We start from the raw sequence: 16,491 nt of genomic DNA, 5'->3' as shown, positions 1-16,491 counted from the left end.
ACCAGGAGCTGGCATGGCAGAGCTGCAGAGTAACTCCTGTACGACACACTGCACTGATAAGGAAAGGGGCAAACCCAGGGGCATGGCAGGAGTTAGTTGGTAGATGTTGCTTGGGTTGTTATGGATTCTGGCATGCTTGCTATGCTGTCTGTGCCTTGCAGAGGGTCACATGTTGTTCCCCCCATGGAATGTCCACAGGGAATAGAACATCAGCATTGCTTTTGTGTCAGCATCTGGCTTCCTCCATCACAGCAGCCCTCAGGATTGCACTACCCATGTATCTTGTAATAACTGACAATGAGTTGGATCCAGGGCAAAATTTCAACTTGCACTAGAGCTCTAGCGCAAGCTGAAATGAAAGGAAAAGACAAATTTGTTTGTTTAAGCATTTATACCTTGGCTTTCCACATAGTTCAAGATGACTTACAAAAGGATCAAACATTTCTCAGATTAAAACCAAGATAAAATCTCTCCCTCCTCCCCTTTAAGAGATGCCTGCCCTTCATACCCCATCAAAATCCTTGGCAAATAAGAAAGACTTGTAGTGCCTCCTGAATATCTCCAAGGAAGGGGCTTCCTCACCTACTCAGTGAGCCCATTCCACAGTGCAGAGACCATGATGGAAAAGACCTGGGCTTTTCTCAATCCCAGACAGCCCACCCTTAATAGTAGGACATCCAACAAGAGCCTGCCTGAGGATCATAGTTGGGGCACAGGGACATATAGAAGGTCCTTCAAATATGTGGGACATAATGGATTTAAAGGTCATGATGACCAGCACCTTGTGTTGAACTCGGAAACCAACTGGCAGTCAATGTAGTTGTTTCAAAATGGGTAATATATTGTCATGGACCTGCCTGGGCTCAGTGATAGTGAGGACTCCTTGGGAGAAGAGGCACCCCATGTAGCCAGTCAGGACTCAGAAGAAGAGGAGCTACCAGCTGATCAGAGTTCATGATGACCAGCAGCTGGAGCAGAGCAATTGGCACCTCACAGTCCTGAGACAACAGGTGAAGCCCAGCCAGTTGTTTCCAGCCCTCCAGGATCACCCACACTGTTTGAGCACTGCAGATGGAGAAGAAGGATGGAGCTACAGGAGAGACGATATAGTGCACGTTTCCTGTCCCAACGACAGCTGCATGACAGCAGCGAGTAGCTGCAGGATTGTGCCCAAGCAAGCTGGCTGCTAACACAGCTCTTCAAGCACAGGGCTATAAAACCAATCGTAAGAGACTATTAGGCATGGAAGCAACACATTGGACTCCTGATGCTGCGATCACTTCACCAAACCTTGCCTTGTTTCTGTGACCTTCAGACCGTGCCCTGATTCTGCCTGCATCTAGCCCCTGAGCTTGCCAGAAACTGACCTTTGGACCTCCTAACTTTGCTAATTGCACTGCCCTCTGACTGGACCATAGACAACTCTCGGCACTGACCTTGGAATAGACTTTGACCACATTATTGGACTGGCCCACGACACATATGTTCCCAGTAGCTAGCTGCTGCCAATAGCTGGACTGCAGCATTCTGGACCAGTTGTAGTTTCTGGGTTGTGTTCAGGGGTAGTCCCATGTAGAGTATGTTGTAGTAATCCAACTGTTAGGTTACAGAAGCGTGGCCAGTTTGATTCAGTTTAGGTAGTGAGAGAGTTGGCACACCAGATGCAGCTAATAAAAGGTGCTCCGGGCCATGATGCCAAACTGCTTTTCAAAGGGCAAGGGAGGGTCCATGAGCAACAATGGGAACTTATGCCATCAAAAACCATGGTACAGTCCATAGGCACCCATACAATCGAAAAGGCCAAATATGCAGCCCTACTCACAAGTCCCAGTGGAGTACAGGATGTCAACTAAAGCCACAATCATTCCCCCTTCCTCTGCACCCAAATCACACACCTCTCCAGCACTACATAAACTCCAGCCAGGATGTGCCATGTTTTAGTAGGCAGGGTGTGTGTAATGGGACTCTGTCTCAGAGGTCTCTGCCTTGCACATTTAGAATACAGTGTTACCCTTTGGTGGCAGAAGAGGCACAAGAGAGGACATAGCGCACAACTGAGCACTAACACTCAGGGGGGAGAGCAAGTCCATGCTGTGTGTCTGTGTCTCATTTTAGAAATCTAACAGATACCCCATCTCTAGAGGCTCAACTCAAAGGAGTGACCATACACTGACAGGAAAGGGGGGGGGAATCCAGCTGCTCCAGCCTGGGAGTCCATACCTGCCTACCCTGTTCCTCTCGCATAAGCCCTGGTACTGTCTCAATAATGCTGGCTTCCATAATTGAGATCAGCAATGTATGCTTATGAGACAGGCCCACCTGGTATAATGACCCATGTTATGCAATTAGGCATGCTCCAGGCAAATGTCTAGGGGGCTAGGAAGCTGGCAGTCCCACACTGGGCTATTAGCATGCTCCTTTGCCAGAGCACCCCCATGCACCAGACGGTATGGACTGCCTGGCAGCTTGCCCCTCTGTGCTCTGTGGGTCAACTGACCAAGCAATCATAGCACCTATTGCCCTGAGAGAGCCAACTCTGAGAAAGCCGACTTCACTTCATTTGGAACAACCGGATCCAGTCTCTCTAGATTACTGGCATTCCCAACCAGCATTACCTCTGTCTTGGCACTCGACAAGACAAATCTCACCCACTTGATTCTGCACTTCTGATGGAGACTCTTGGAATCTGGTCAGACAGAAAAGAGTGAAACCATCAAAGGGCCCTTAACATCAACTCCATATTCAAGCTGATGGATAAAAATGGAGCAGTTAACTGTGTCAAAGGCTGCTGAGAAATCTAACTATCAGCGTGGAAGATTGTCCCCTGTCCAACTTTAAGTAAAGATTGTTCACCAGTGCAACTAAAGCCATCTCAGTTCTAAATCCAGACCACAAACCAGACTGGAATGGTCAAGGGCAGATGTGTCATCAAGGAAGCCCTGGACCTGCAATGCCACCAGATGTTCTATCACCTTTCCTAGAAAAAGTAAAGTGAAGACTGGCTACCTCATCCCTAGCTAATGAAGGCTTCAAGAGCAGAGGTCTAACAAATGCCTCCTTCAAAAGTTTAAGGACAGCACTGTTAATTGAGAATTTGCTGATTTTCACTAATGGCTCCAATATCTTTTAAAAGCCAGGGTGGGTGTGGGTCCAGGGCACAAGTGGCAGCCCTAACATTAGGGATGTGCACCTCTCCCCCCAAATGGTTGATCAGGATCTGAGTTTCAGAGAAATGGAAAAAAAATGGTATTCCTGAAATTCAGGTAAGATTCTCTAATCCAATTCAGCAACATTCAAGAATCCCAAGTGTCTTTGGCCATTATTCCCTATGGGAAAAATTATCCAGAGGACAGGGGTGGGGGGAAAATTTCAAGAAAACTTCACCAAATTTGCAGGGAACTTATTCCTTACTGTGTACTAAAGAGCCCCCACCTCAAGTTTCAGAACGTTTGGAACTTGAGATCCAATTCTATGGGCCCCTGAACAAGATGGCCACTCATCATTGTTTCCTATGGTTTGAAAAAATGCCAAGCTGGCTCCCAAGCAAAGACACACAGAGGCAAGGCAGTCACAGACCAAAGACACAGCCCTAATGTAAACTGAGCCAAGAGGAAGCCCAAAAGAAAGGGAACCCTTCAGAACCCAAGTGCCCCCTGAATCCAGCCACTCTCCATTGTTTCCTAGGGTGGGAAAATTTCCAAGCTGGCATTCAGGCAAAATAAAAAAAATAGGGGCAATGCAGCCACTGGCCAATGGCACAGTCCCAAATGCAAAAGAAAGCCCAACAGAGCCAAATTGTAGCAGGCTTCCCTCCCACCTGAACCCAAGTGCCCCCTGAACCCAGCCACTCTCCATTATTTCCTATGGTAGGAAAATTTCCAAGCTGGCCCTCAAACAGAAACATACAGGGGCAAGGCAGCCACTGGCCAAAGGCACCGTTCCAAATACAAGCTCAACCCAGAGAAAGCCCAACAGAACCAAACTGAAGCGAGGGAATGGAATCTCCCAAGAACCAAATTGAAGATAGGGGAACAACATCAAACCAGAAAATCATGTCAAACCAATGCATTCCACCCAAACTAAACTGAAGCAAGGGACACTTTTGAAAGACCAACAGAGCTAGTGTCACTCACAGAAGCCAGGCAGAACCCAGGTCCAATGAGGGAACATCACAGAACAGAACCAAGCAAGTACCCACATCATTGGTGGTACAGAACCAGAACAATCGAGCACAAGGTAATGATAAGCAAATACAGTTGTAACTTAGTATAAGATGGATCCCTCTTGGCCTCAGAAGGTGAGAGAGGGGGGTTATTTTGGGAAAGCCAAGTTCTTCTCTCTCTAGTCTCTGCAGTCTTCTTCTTTGCAACCTACTCTGCCATTCTCACTGGCTCAGAGGAGCCTTGAGACAGAGCTGCAGGCTGTAGCAGCCCTTCATCACTGGCCATCCTGTTCCCTCCCACTCCTGCAATGAAGAAAGTTAACATTACACACAAAACAGACATCACACAACTCTTAACAAGTTAACACAGTAAAGCAAAGCAACCCCAACAATAATTAATTAAAAGCAATTAGTTATTAAGCTTGAAGCTTAGAAAACTGGCCCCTTCCCCCTTTTATCTAACCCCTCGCCAGCCCAACACAATGACAGTCTCAAATCCATTCAAAATGGAGTCTGCTCTGAGCCAAGCCTGCTTTTTATATTCCTTACAATCAGTATGAAAAAGTCTGTCTCCTATTCAAGAATTCCCGTTAGCCAGAGAAGGAGAGCTCCTGCAGTGATTGGCCACTCACTCCACCTCCCTGCCTCACTGCCCCATCCCTCACCTCTCCACTACTGGAAAGTCCAGGAAGACTCAGAAAGCCTTGGAAGGAGCTAGCCAAGAGTCTGAAGCTGAGTTTGCAGGATTAACATAGATTAATCTGACTATTTTGGTCTGGGTTTCTGATCTGATCCAGCATAGCAGGTTTTTGCTGAATTGGCATAAATCCAGCTACCCCTAACTAACACTCAAGGAGCTGTCAGCATCTGTAGGTAGAATCAATATGAAACCATCCATAACGAAAGGACAAGGAAGCACTTCTGACACTTCGGATATCGGATCTGCTCTCACCTCAGCCTCTAAATTGGAACGAAGGAGATAGATTTTTTTTCAGATTGTGCACTACTGGATACAAGCCATTGTGTAGAACTTCCTTATGATTCCTTATAGGGAATATAAACAAGATACCCAAAAAGGAGATTTTTAAATCTTTTGAGGTACTGCATGAACTTTTGCTAATGAATTCAAACTAAAGATGCTTTGTCTTTATTGTTAAGGAAAATCAGTCATAAAAGAAAAATCTTAGGTTTGATTCTGCTTCACCACCTGGCTCATTACTTTGCATTTTTCTGCACTATTGATCTTCTGATATAATGCACTTTTATAATGAATTGTTTTTACAAAATGTTCTATCTGGAAATGTCACATTCTCCCTAAAGCCATGGATAGATGGATAAAAGTGTGAGATGTGGACCACATAATGGAAGACAATCACTGCATTCCGGCTAATCAGGAAGAAACTACACATACTCTGCCCATACATTCTGAATATGTTGAGAGTGACCCTTGTCAACTTTTCAAACTCAAAAATACATTTTGTTCAAGTCGGGAAAATATTAGTTGACTTTAATTTCTGGTTTTGCTTGCTACATCTCTTGGATAGGAATGGATCAATAACGAGAGACATCATTTAGAACTATACATTTTGGACTTCTTACAAAGGAAGCAGTTCTTTAGTTCTAGGGTTGGGGACCCTTCCATGTCCACAGAAATCTCTGCATGTTAATTAAGTGGTGGTAGTCAGTTTGGAAAAGAAAAGCTGGGTACACTTATAGAAACGTAATAATGTATAAAATAATGGCATATGTTTTTTCAGTAGAATATGTACTATATACTATATATATTTTCAGTTTTTTCAGGGTTTGTTAAAATGCCAAAGTAAAGTTATTGACCTGAAAAAGACATGTTGAATACTTATTGCAGAATGAAGAGTGTAATTACCTAACAGTGCACCACATTTTAATGTATTTTCTTTCATTTCAGTTGTCATAAATGAGTAGAAGGTGACAGAGGCTTAAGAAAGAGCACTCATGTAAAGAAATAAAGATGGAAGGGATAAAACCAGTCCCTGCAAAGAGTTGGCCTCAGCCTGTCAAAGCCTGTTAGTAGTGAAAGGGCTATCTTTGATGCTGCCATTATGTGACAGGAAGCAGTTATCAAATGACGGAAGATACTAGCAAGAACAAAATTAATGTATTACATTAATAATTACTATTGTTAGGGGTGTAAGATAATCCTTGCAGAATAACTTTATGGCTGCACCAGACAGATGAAGAGGACAGTGAACATGATGAAGACTCATAGTTGGAACATGTTCAAAAATCCTATGTCACGAGTAACGAGTAAGAGATGCTTGAAGTTCACAATACAGTGTTTCAGTCAGATGGAGTATGTGTTAAATACCATATGAACATGATTAGATATCTAATTTTCAAAGGGCTATTCAGTCTTCAAAGTCAAATGTATATTCAAATGAGTAATGTACAAGGTGAGCATCATGTATTTCCCATCAGTCTACAGTACCACACAAAACCATATACATAAATAAATACTGAAATACAAGCATGCAGGAGCTAAGGAAACAGAGCCTGAAGAGTTAAAGACAAGCACTCTGTACTACTTCCAAGTTGGCGAGAGACAGGGACTCAATTGTAGAGTACATGCTTTGCATGCAGAAGGTGGCAGGTTCAATCCAGTAACGCATATTGGAAAAGAATTTTGTCTATTTGATGTATTGGAGAGCCACTGCCAACAAGAGGAGATAATATTGAACTAAATTGACCAATGTTGTGATTCAGTACAATTTTCATGCGATGAATGCAAAACTAAAAGTAGGTTAAGATTTTACTATCACTGACTTTCAAAAGTTGTCAGGGAAGATATTATCATTCTGCAATAGAGATGGGCACGAACCGGGGAAAAAACGAACCATGTAGTTCGTGGTTCATCACGTTTCATGAACCATGAACCACAAACTTTCACGAACCTGCCCCAGTTCACGAACCGGTTCATTTGATTCGTAAAAACGTCACTTCTGGGTTAGCAAATTGTCACTTCTGGGTCAGCAGAAGGTCACTTCCGGGTTAGCAGAAGGTCTGCAGAAAGCCCATCCCCCATTGCCTAGGAAACTGATTGATCGGAGCCAGGCTGTCTGCTGTAACGAACTGAAAAATGAACTAAACGAACCAGCCTAAAGTTCAAGGCAGTTCGTCAGAAATGGGCTTTGATGAACTGGTTTGTGAACCACGAACCAGCCTGGTTCATGCCAAACTTTGGTTCGTATTTTGGTTCGTGTCCATCTCTACTCTGCAGTATAACAAACTAGATGGTTAAACAGTTTTTGGAGATGAAACAAAGTTATCAGTGGCAATTCAAGACAAACTACTAGATAGTTAGGGTCACACAGTTTGAAATTCATAAATCTGACACAACTGTATCAGATGGTTCAAACTCCTGAAAGGGTTAAGGATGGCAAAGTCTTCTCTCATGATCTGAAAGACACTAGCTTTGGTTGAAAAATGACCCTTCAAGCCCCCAAAATGATTTTCCCATAGAAAACAATGGCCAATTTTTTTGGAAATAGCCGAAGTTAGAGAGTCAATTCAGAATTCAGGGAATTCCGATTTTTCCTCTCGGCTTTGGTAAAAAAATATTAGATTTACCTAATTTTTTAGACAGACAGAATTTTTGAAAAAATGAGATGGTCAGGAAAACTTTGCAAGCATCTTGAGGCATCTATTGAAGGAGTTTACCAAAGCCAGCTTCTCACTGGCTGTACAACCAGGGGTTTCAAAGGGAGGGTGCTCCCTTGGTGCTGAGCAGGATTTGACTGATCCCTGTCTATCCTAGCCTGTTTCCTGGCTATTCAAACCCCTTGGTTCAGGTTTCCATGCCTGGTTAAGCTGCAAAGGCTTGTCTCTGGAAAAGTACTGTCATAACGACTTTGCATTTTTCAGAGTTGGCTAGGTCACACGATGTGTCTGTCAGATTAAAAAGGGTGGTGGTGGTGGTAGAAAAGTATAGAGATCATTCACAGTAGTACTAACTTGCAATTTTATCTAGTTTTGCTAATGGCTGAAGTGTCCCAAGGTTTACTGAGAAGCCTCAGGTTAAAGCCTGTCAGAATCATTCTTATAGGACCTCATTAGTAAGGCTTTGAAGAACACAGACTAATGAAAAACTGTTTGTGAAGTATTTTAATTTAAGTTCTTCAAAAACATCCTATTAGAAGATTATACATGTAAGTATTAATCTACCAGTTGTTTCATACCTTGCATGTCAGCCAGAGAAAGTTTGTTTTAACATGTCAATGTGAAAGGTTCAGAATAACATGAGGAAGTAGCATGGCAGTGCAAATCTGCCACTTGAAAGAGATTGCTCTGATGGAACTTAGATCGATCTCATTGTAATTTAGAACTAGAGAGAGACTTACAGATGCTAAAATATCAATATGTTTTATAAAGTAAATGAGAACTTTTTTCCTCCCCTACTCAGGCCAGCTTTCAGTGGTGGCTGGAGATCTCCCAGAATCACAACTGATCTCCAAGCCACAGACATCAGTTCCTCTGGAGAAAATGGCTGCATTGGAGGGTGGACTGCATGGCATTATACCCCACTCAGATCCCTCACCTCCCCAAACCCTGCACTCTTCAGGCTTCAACCCTCCCCCCACAAATCTCCAGGAATTTCCTAAACTGGAGCTAGCTACCCAGCCTGACTACTCATCCCTCCCTGCCATTTGTCTTAGAAGCAATGAACTGGACAACTTAACTAGGCTTTTTTTCTTCCAAATAAAGCACTATATAGGAATGAAATTAGCCCCAGCAGAGTTATCTGACTAAGAAGTGGTAATAGCACTTACAAATATTTTTTGAAAAAATACTGTAAGTTGCTATATTGGGATAATAAAAGGTCATCAATAATAGTTTGAATATAGCATGTGCAACTTGACTGAACAGTTATTTGGAAATCTAAGCCATTTTCAGCAATTTATCCATTATTAATGGATATATAATAGACTGAATGGCCTTTTACTGTAGTGTGACTGATTCATGTTGAATATCTTGTTACAAGAAAGGCTACTATAGTCGAAACGATCAGATGATGTCTAATATTGAGTGCATGCCTTTATTTTTAACTCACATGCCCTCTGAAACACCAGTCCCTAGCCACAAAACTACACAAAGCTGCTTCTGAACAGATATGTAGATCCATTTGTTTGACTAACATAGGCATCCTAAGATGTAAAAGGCTGACCATGTTACCGATGACTCACTTCTTATCTTAATACAGGCGCGCTGAGGGGCCTGGGGATGAACCTGCACCAGGATAAGAAGTGAGTCCTCAGCAGTCACAGCAGCTGTGGGGCCTTGGGAAGACAGTGCCAGGCCTCCCTGCTGCCTGCACCAGGCTCCTGAGGGGCCGCAGAGGAGGTGCAGTGCCATGGTCTGGTGAGTAGCCTTGCTCCCACAGCAGCAATGGGGAGGCCCGTCATGCTGCTCTGTGGAGGTGGTGAGAAGGCCTTGCACGATGCTGTAGCTCGGTGCAGCTTTGGGAGGGCTGTGCCACCACGGCCGTGAAGGCAACAGGGAGGCATGCCACAGAGGCAGCAAGAAGGCTCTGTGCGATGCCGCAGCCTGGTGCACGGCCTTGAGAAGGCTGTGCCGTCATGTCCAAGGACAAGAAACAATTCCCGTGTACTATAATGCCTCCACAGTCAACAATAAAGCACGTAATATTATTTCCAGAATTATTTATTCACCAATATATAAGGGGTATATTAAACAACTTGTATTTCAAATTATCTCTCTTAGCACATTCAAGAACTGCACCACATATTGCACTCCCCCTTAACCTCAATCATATAGGCATTTCAGACGTCCTGTAATTATTCTATTAAAGTGTCACGTGCTCCAAGTGCTATAATTATTACAATTAAAGTGCATTTACTGGTCAGACATCCTATGACACTACTTTTCCTATACAGGGTTTAAATTGCCTTGTTCACAATTATAATGTCACAATATAGGTGCAGTCCAAGATTGACTCCAGACACTGTGGGTGTCACAGTTCATGGGTAGACCTATGTCCTTCCAATATACGTTGTAAACTCTGTGACTGAGTTCTCTAACGGACGGTCCAGATCCTTGTAAGGTCCGTTTCCAAAGTTCTTTTTCAAAGAGCACAGTAGCTGGAAAAACATACATAGTCATAAAGAATCCCTGAGTATCTAATGTTTACACTAACACATTCATGGTACAATATACTCACTCAGAGATTCTTGCAATTAACCTTCCATATCCCCTTCTAGTATTCCAATTACTTCCATCTGCATCTTGTTAGCTAGTAACCGTTTTATCCTCTGAATGTAATCCACGCCCCCATCATGTAGTTATTCTCTCTTAAAGAGATATTAGTCCCATAAGTAGTTATAAGAAACACGTATAGTCATTGGCTATATTCAAGCCATTAGGTATGAGAGTATTGAGTTTATATATCCAAAAAGTTTCTTTTTGGTGTAGTTCCCTAGTAGCAGTCATATATTCCCTCTTTCGAGTCTTGAACAGCACTGTGAATAGCATCTCCATGTCACTATGTTTTCTCTCCAAATAATGTTGGACCATGGGTGCCTCTAATACGTTATTCTTTATTCTGGACTGATGTTCACCAAGCCTTATTCTAATGGAGCGTGTGGTACTTCCTACATATAACAGACCACATGGGCATTTCAAAACATACACTACCCCCTCAGTGCCGCAGTTAACAAATTCATTTGTAGTCCTTAATCCTGACTGTTCCAAATCTTCTGTAGTCATTATTAGGGAGCATTGCTTACATCTCCCACATTTGTATACACCCCTCGGCAGTCCCATGTTCCTGGTGCCAACATCATAATTTAAATCCGAATGTATAATCTGGTCTTTGATGTTCCGGGTCCTCCTGAAGGCTACCAGTGGGGGAGTCTCACAGCCTGGGATATCATTGACAAGCGGCCAGTATTTCAAAATTGCCCTGCGGATGGCATTTGCTTTCTCACTATAGTCAAGAACACCCACAATACGGTCTCTGGTCGTTCGTACCTTCGGTCTAAGTAATTCTTCTCTGGTCGTTTCGTCAGCACGTCGTCTTGCTTGTAGTAACACCCTATCTGGGTAGCCCCGTTGCTTCAATTGCTCTTGCAATATATTACTCTGGAGAACATAATCAGCAATACTAGTAGAATTTCTTTTTAGTCGCAGGAATTGTCCAAAGGGTAAGTTGGCCCTTAGATGTCCGGGGTGAAAGGATCTATAATGGAGTAATGAATTTTTGTCTGTTTGTTTCCTAAAAGGTCTTACCGCCAGGGTCCCATCCTCCCCCTTATACACTGTCACATCCAGATAATTCACAGACTCCCTACTTGTGCTCCAGGTGAACTTTATATTGGGACGTATACTGTTCATCCATTCCCCCAATTCTTGGATGTTGACATTTTCATTTGTCACTAGGAAGAGATCGTCAATAAAACGAACAAATATGATGATGTCCTTCCAAAATGGATTAGTTACAGGATTACAAAAATAGTCCCTTTCCAGCCGTCCCATAAATAGATTCGCTATACATGGTGCTGCAGAGCATCCCATCGCGACCCCTCGAAGCTGAATGAAAAACTGGTCTTCTACTCTAAAGTAGTTGTTTTCTAGTATTATTTCCAAAAGTGATGTCAGAAAGAAAGTGGGTGGGCGCAAACACTCTCTTTGATCTAAAGTTTCCATTACCACTAGGCGTGCCTCTTCATGTGGAATATTAGTATACAGTGAGGCAACGTCCAGTGTTGCTAATATCGCCCCTGTTGGTAATTTGAAGCCTTCAAACTTCTTGACAAAGTCCCCCGTGTCCAGTAAAAAAGTCGGTAGTTTTCTTACAGAATCCTGGAGAAAAAAATCCAGATATTTAGACAATGGTTCCAGGATAGAGTTACTTCCCGATATAATTGGGCGGCCCGGAGGGGGAAAACCTTCTTTATGGATTTTAGGCAATATGTACATTACTGGTGTCCTGGGAGACAAATTAATTAAGCCTTTATGTTCCCGATCTGTAATATGTCCCAATGCTAAAGCTTCATCCACGGTTACCTTGATTAAAAAACCGATCTTCTTCACAGGATCATTGGGGATTGGTTTGTAGTCCAATTCATTATTCAATTGTCTCCTCACTTCCATCATATAATCTTTTTTATCCATCACCACTATTGCACCTCCCTTATCAGCCTCTTTTATTATGATGGAACGATCAGATCGCAAATCCTTTAAAGCCATCCTCTCCCCCTTCGGTAGGTTGTTGTATCCAATACCTTCCCGGGCTTCTATATTGTCAATTTCCTTCAATAACATCTTCTCAAAAGTCTGGACACAGTGGTTATTGACAACGGGATTATATGAGGAGCGTGTGAAGATGCCCATTTCCTTTCTCTTGAATGATGTTGGCACCAGGAACATGGGACTGCCGAGGGGTGTATACAAATGTGGGAGATGTAAGCAATGCTCCCTAATAATGACTACAGAAGATTTGGAACAGTCAGGATTAAGGACTACAAATGAATTTGTTAACTGCGGCACTGAGGGGGTAGTGTATGTTTTGAAATGCCCATGTGGTCTGTTATATGTAGGAAGTACCACACGCTCCATTAGAATAAGGCTTGGTGAACATCAGTCCAGAATAAAGAATAACGTATTAGAGGCACCCATGGTCCAACATTATTTGGAGAGAAAACATAGTGACATGGAGATGCTATTCACAGTGCTGTTCAAGACTCGAAAGAGGGAATATATGACTGCTACTAGGGAACTACACCAAAAAGAAACTTTTTGGATATATAAACTCAATACTCTCATACCTAATGGCTTGAATATAGCCAATGACTATACGTGTTTCTTATAACTACTTATGGGACTAATATCTCTTTAAGAGAGAATAACTACATGATGGGGGCGTGGATTACATTCAGAGGATAAAACGGTTACTAGCTAACAAGATGCAGATGGAAGTAATTGGAATACTAGAAGGGGATATGGAAGGTTAATTGCAAGAATCTCTGAGTGAGTATATTGTACCATGAATGTGTTAGTGTAAACATTAGATACTCAGGGATTCTTTATGACTATGTATGTTTTTCCAGCTACTGTGCTCTTTGAAAAAGAACTTTGGAAACGGACCTTACAAGGATCTGGACCGTCCGTTAGAGAACTCAGTCACAGAGTTTACAACGTATATTGGAAGGACATAGGTCTACCCATGAACTGTGACACCCACAGTGTCTGGAGTCAATCTTGGACTGCACCTATATTGTGACTGTATATTATAATTGTGAACAAGGCAATTTAAACCCTGTATAGGAAAAGTAGTGTCATAGGATGTCTGACCAGTAAATGCACTTTAATTGTAATAATTATAGCACTTGGAGCACGTGACACTTTAATAGAATAATTACAGGACGTCTGAAATGCCTATATGATTGAGGTTAAGGGGGAGTGCAATATGTGGTGCAGTTCTTGAATGTGCTAAGAGAGATAATTTGAAATACAAGTTGTTTAATATACCCCTTATATATTGGTGAATAAATAATTCTGGAAATAATATTACGTGCTTTATTGTTGACTGTGGAGGCATTATAGTACACGGGAATTGTTTCTTGTCTGATAGCAGTATTACCGTGTTGCTCTATATTTTGGGTCATGTCCAAGGAGGCAACAGGGAGGGGCGCTGCACTGCGGAGGTGGAGAGAAGGCCCTGTGCAATGCCGCAGTCTGGCATGTGGCCTTGGGAGGGCTGTGCCACTATGGCCACAGAGGCAACGAGGAGGCTTGGCACACTGTGGAGACAGCATGAAGGCCGCAGCAGGAGGTGGGGCTCCCTGCCACCTCCGCAGTCTTGGGATGGCCGCCCAGGTGTGACCCTCCCAAGGCCCCGCTGCTAGAGCCTGTTGAATTTTTTTACACAATGGGCCATGTTGCTAGTTTGGAATGTTCTGTTTTAGCAATTCTTCAATCCCATATTGGATCCTTGCACTTTGAAATATAACTGTAGCACTTTAGCACCTTATATGAAATTGTAGCAGCATTTTGCCGGCTCTCATTGAATCCTTGTATGCCTATTTTTGTTTAAAAGTGAATTATAATTGAGTACATTTCTTATAAATGCATATATTTCATTTAATATTTCAAGTAGTAAGTTTGTTATGGTTCTTTCATTGGCTTTCAACAATAAGGCTGACTTGTTTATTCCTAGATCACATTAATCAGTCAATGGATAGAGCCCAGTCAAGGCACCTATCATTGACATTTATAGCTATATATAACATTAGAATGTAATTTCTGCTTAAATGTACGTGTAAATATTATAAACTTAAGCTGGGATAAAAGAAGAATTGAAGCTTTTGTCTGGGGACAGCTGGGGCTGTGGGATCCTACAAGGAAAATCTGTACCCAGGAAGAAGCTTAAGCCAAGATTTTTGGGTTTAAAAACTTATTCAAGATAAAGTAAATTCCCAGGATATAGTATGCATTTTTTTATCTGCAATGTACTAAGAGGATGGAACTGAATTTCTGCTTGATAATTCTTTCTTCAAACTAAGAAATCTGAAAATACAGAAATAAAGGAACCACATCTATAAGAATGTTACCAAGAATGAATAAATGGTGTGGTGAACTCTGACTTCAGAGCCCCACAGACTGCTATTCATGTTGCATCTATATGTTATTGAAAACATATAGCTTCTATAAAGCATCAGACCACAAATCTTTTCCTCCATTTCCCTTCCTGGTGAAGTCTAGCAATGTAGACAGTAATATGACATCATTACAATGTGAATTTTTCCCACCTGAAAGTGATGGTCAAAGAAATGGAGCAGAGATGACAAAATGCAGAGAATATTCTGGAAAAAATCAAGTGTCCTACAGTTTGGATAATACTTTTATAGAAATTAAGTATTCACAAACAGGATCATTTTTCGATCTGAAGCATCATCATATAGTACCTGGACATGTGAAGGTGGAAGTCCTCTTCTTATATAGACTGCAAAAAGTGCATCCTTCCCTAAGGAAATGTTGAATTTCAGGAACTGTGGCTGTGTGATATGGATTTGTGACCGCCAGAATACTCCTTGTGGTACTTCCTGGGTGACCCTCCGTCCAACCTCTGCTTCCCCACTATCTATGCTGTTGTTTCTAATTGCCCAAGGTCCTGGAAGATAAGAACCAATAATAATTATATAAGATTTAGGTTAGGATGTATATTTTTTAGCAGTATCATATAAATGAAATTGTGTGGCAATTTTAGATATCAAAGCAAAATGTAATCTACGATACTAAATTTACCCATCCAGTTATTTTTTGTACAGTAGTGCAACTACACTACTTTCGATGCAGTTATGATAGTGTAAGAGTGAGAATGCGCTTGTTAGAGAATAAGCTTGTTAATCCCTTGGGCATCTGAAATCTTGCATACAGCTTCTTCTCCCATTTTTAATTCCATGATTGCTCTTTACTGATCAAACACAGTAAGAGCAAAGAGGCAGCTAAGCACATTAAAAGCTCCTTGCTCCTTTTTCAACATCCTAATATGAATGGGATATAAAAATAAACTCACAAGGGAAAGCAAGGAAGTAACTTCAACAGGAATTCACTGACTGAGGTTTTTATTCATCATGTGTCAAGTACCAAGCAAGGCCATAAACAATTGAAATAGTATGAGATACAAGACCAGCACTACAGAAAAGAGTCCAGTAGCACCTTTAAGACTAACCAACTTTACTGTAGCATAAGCTTTTGAGAATCACAGTTTTCTTTGTCAGATGCAGGCATCATGCATCTGATGAAGAGAACTGTGATTCTCGAAAGCTTATGCTACAGTAAAGTTGGTTAGTCTTAAAGGTGCTACTGGACTCTTTTCTATTCTGCTACTACAGACTAACACGGCTAACTTCTCTGGATCTAAGACCAGCACTGAGAACACTGTAGGGGTGAATTTGCCACCCCAGTTGTACTTGTTTGGCAAAATGTAATGTCGTGGGTTATTGTTACCTGTACAGCAGTAACCAATGTCCCCACAGTAAAGCCACTTACCACTTACTTTATTTGCTGTAAAAAAGATTAAAAGTATCCCATAAATGTATGTTCGGGCAGATTTTCTATTCTAAGAGTTTTATTATCCAGGAAACCAAGTGGTGCCTTCCATGAAGACAGCTTCAGGTAGGTTGCCATGCTGGTCTGTAGTAGAACAGCAGGATTTGAAGAAGGGTAGTTGAAGAAGGCTTGTACTCTGAATATCTTGCTGGTCTCCAAAATGCTACTGGATTCAAAAGCCCTTCACAATAATCTGAAGACCCTTCCTGACAACTTGGATAATATTT

The 16,491-nt window shown here is 42.0% G+C and overlaps 1 protein-coding gene across 10 annotated transcripts in view; it reads right to left on the bottom strand.

Annotated features, from left to right (window-relative positions):
- Nucleotides 1-16,491, bottom strand: part of TENM2 (teneurin transmembrane protein 2) — a 1,076,616-nt gene that overhangs the window by 199,983 nt on the left and 860,142 nt on the right. For all 10 annotated transcript variants that reach the window (XM_054977125.1, XM_054977126.1, XM_054977124.1 and 7 more), the window contains one exon: nt 15,118-15,323. In XM_054977125.1, the coding sequence (XP_054833100.1) occupies nt 15,118-15,323 (206 nt within the window). The remainder of the gene's footprint in view (nt 1-15,117; nt 15,324-16,491) is intronic.

The sequence above is a fragment of the Eublepharis macularius genome, chromosome 4 (assembly GCF_028583425.1).
Source record: "Eublepharis macularius isolate TG4126 chromosome 4, MPM_Emac_v1.0, whole genome shotgun sequence".
Taxonomy (NCBI): Eukaryota; Metazoa; Chordata; class Lepidosauria; order Squamata; family Eublepharidae; genus Eublepharis; species Eublepharis macularius.
This window is presented reverse-complemented; position numbering and strand designations above follow the sequence as displayed.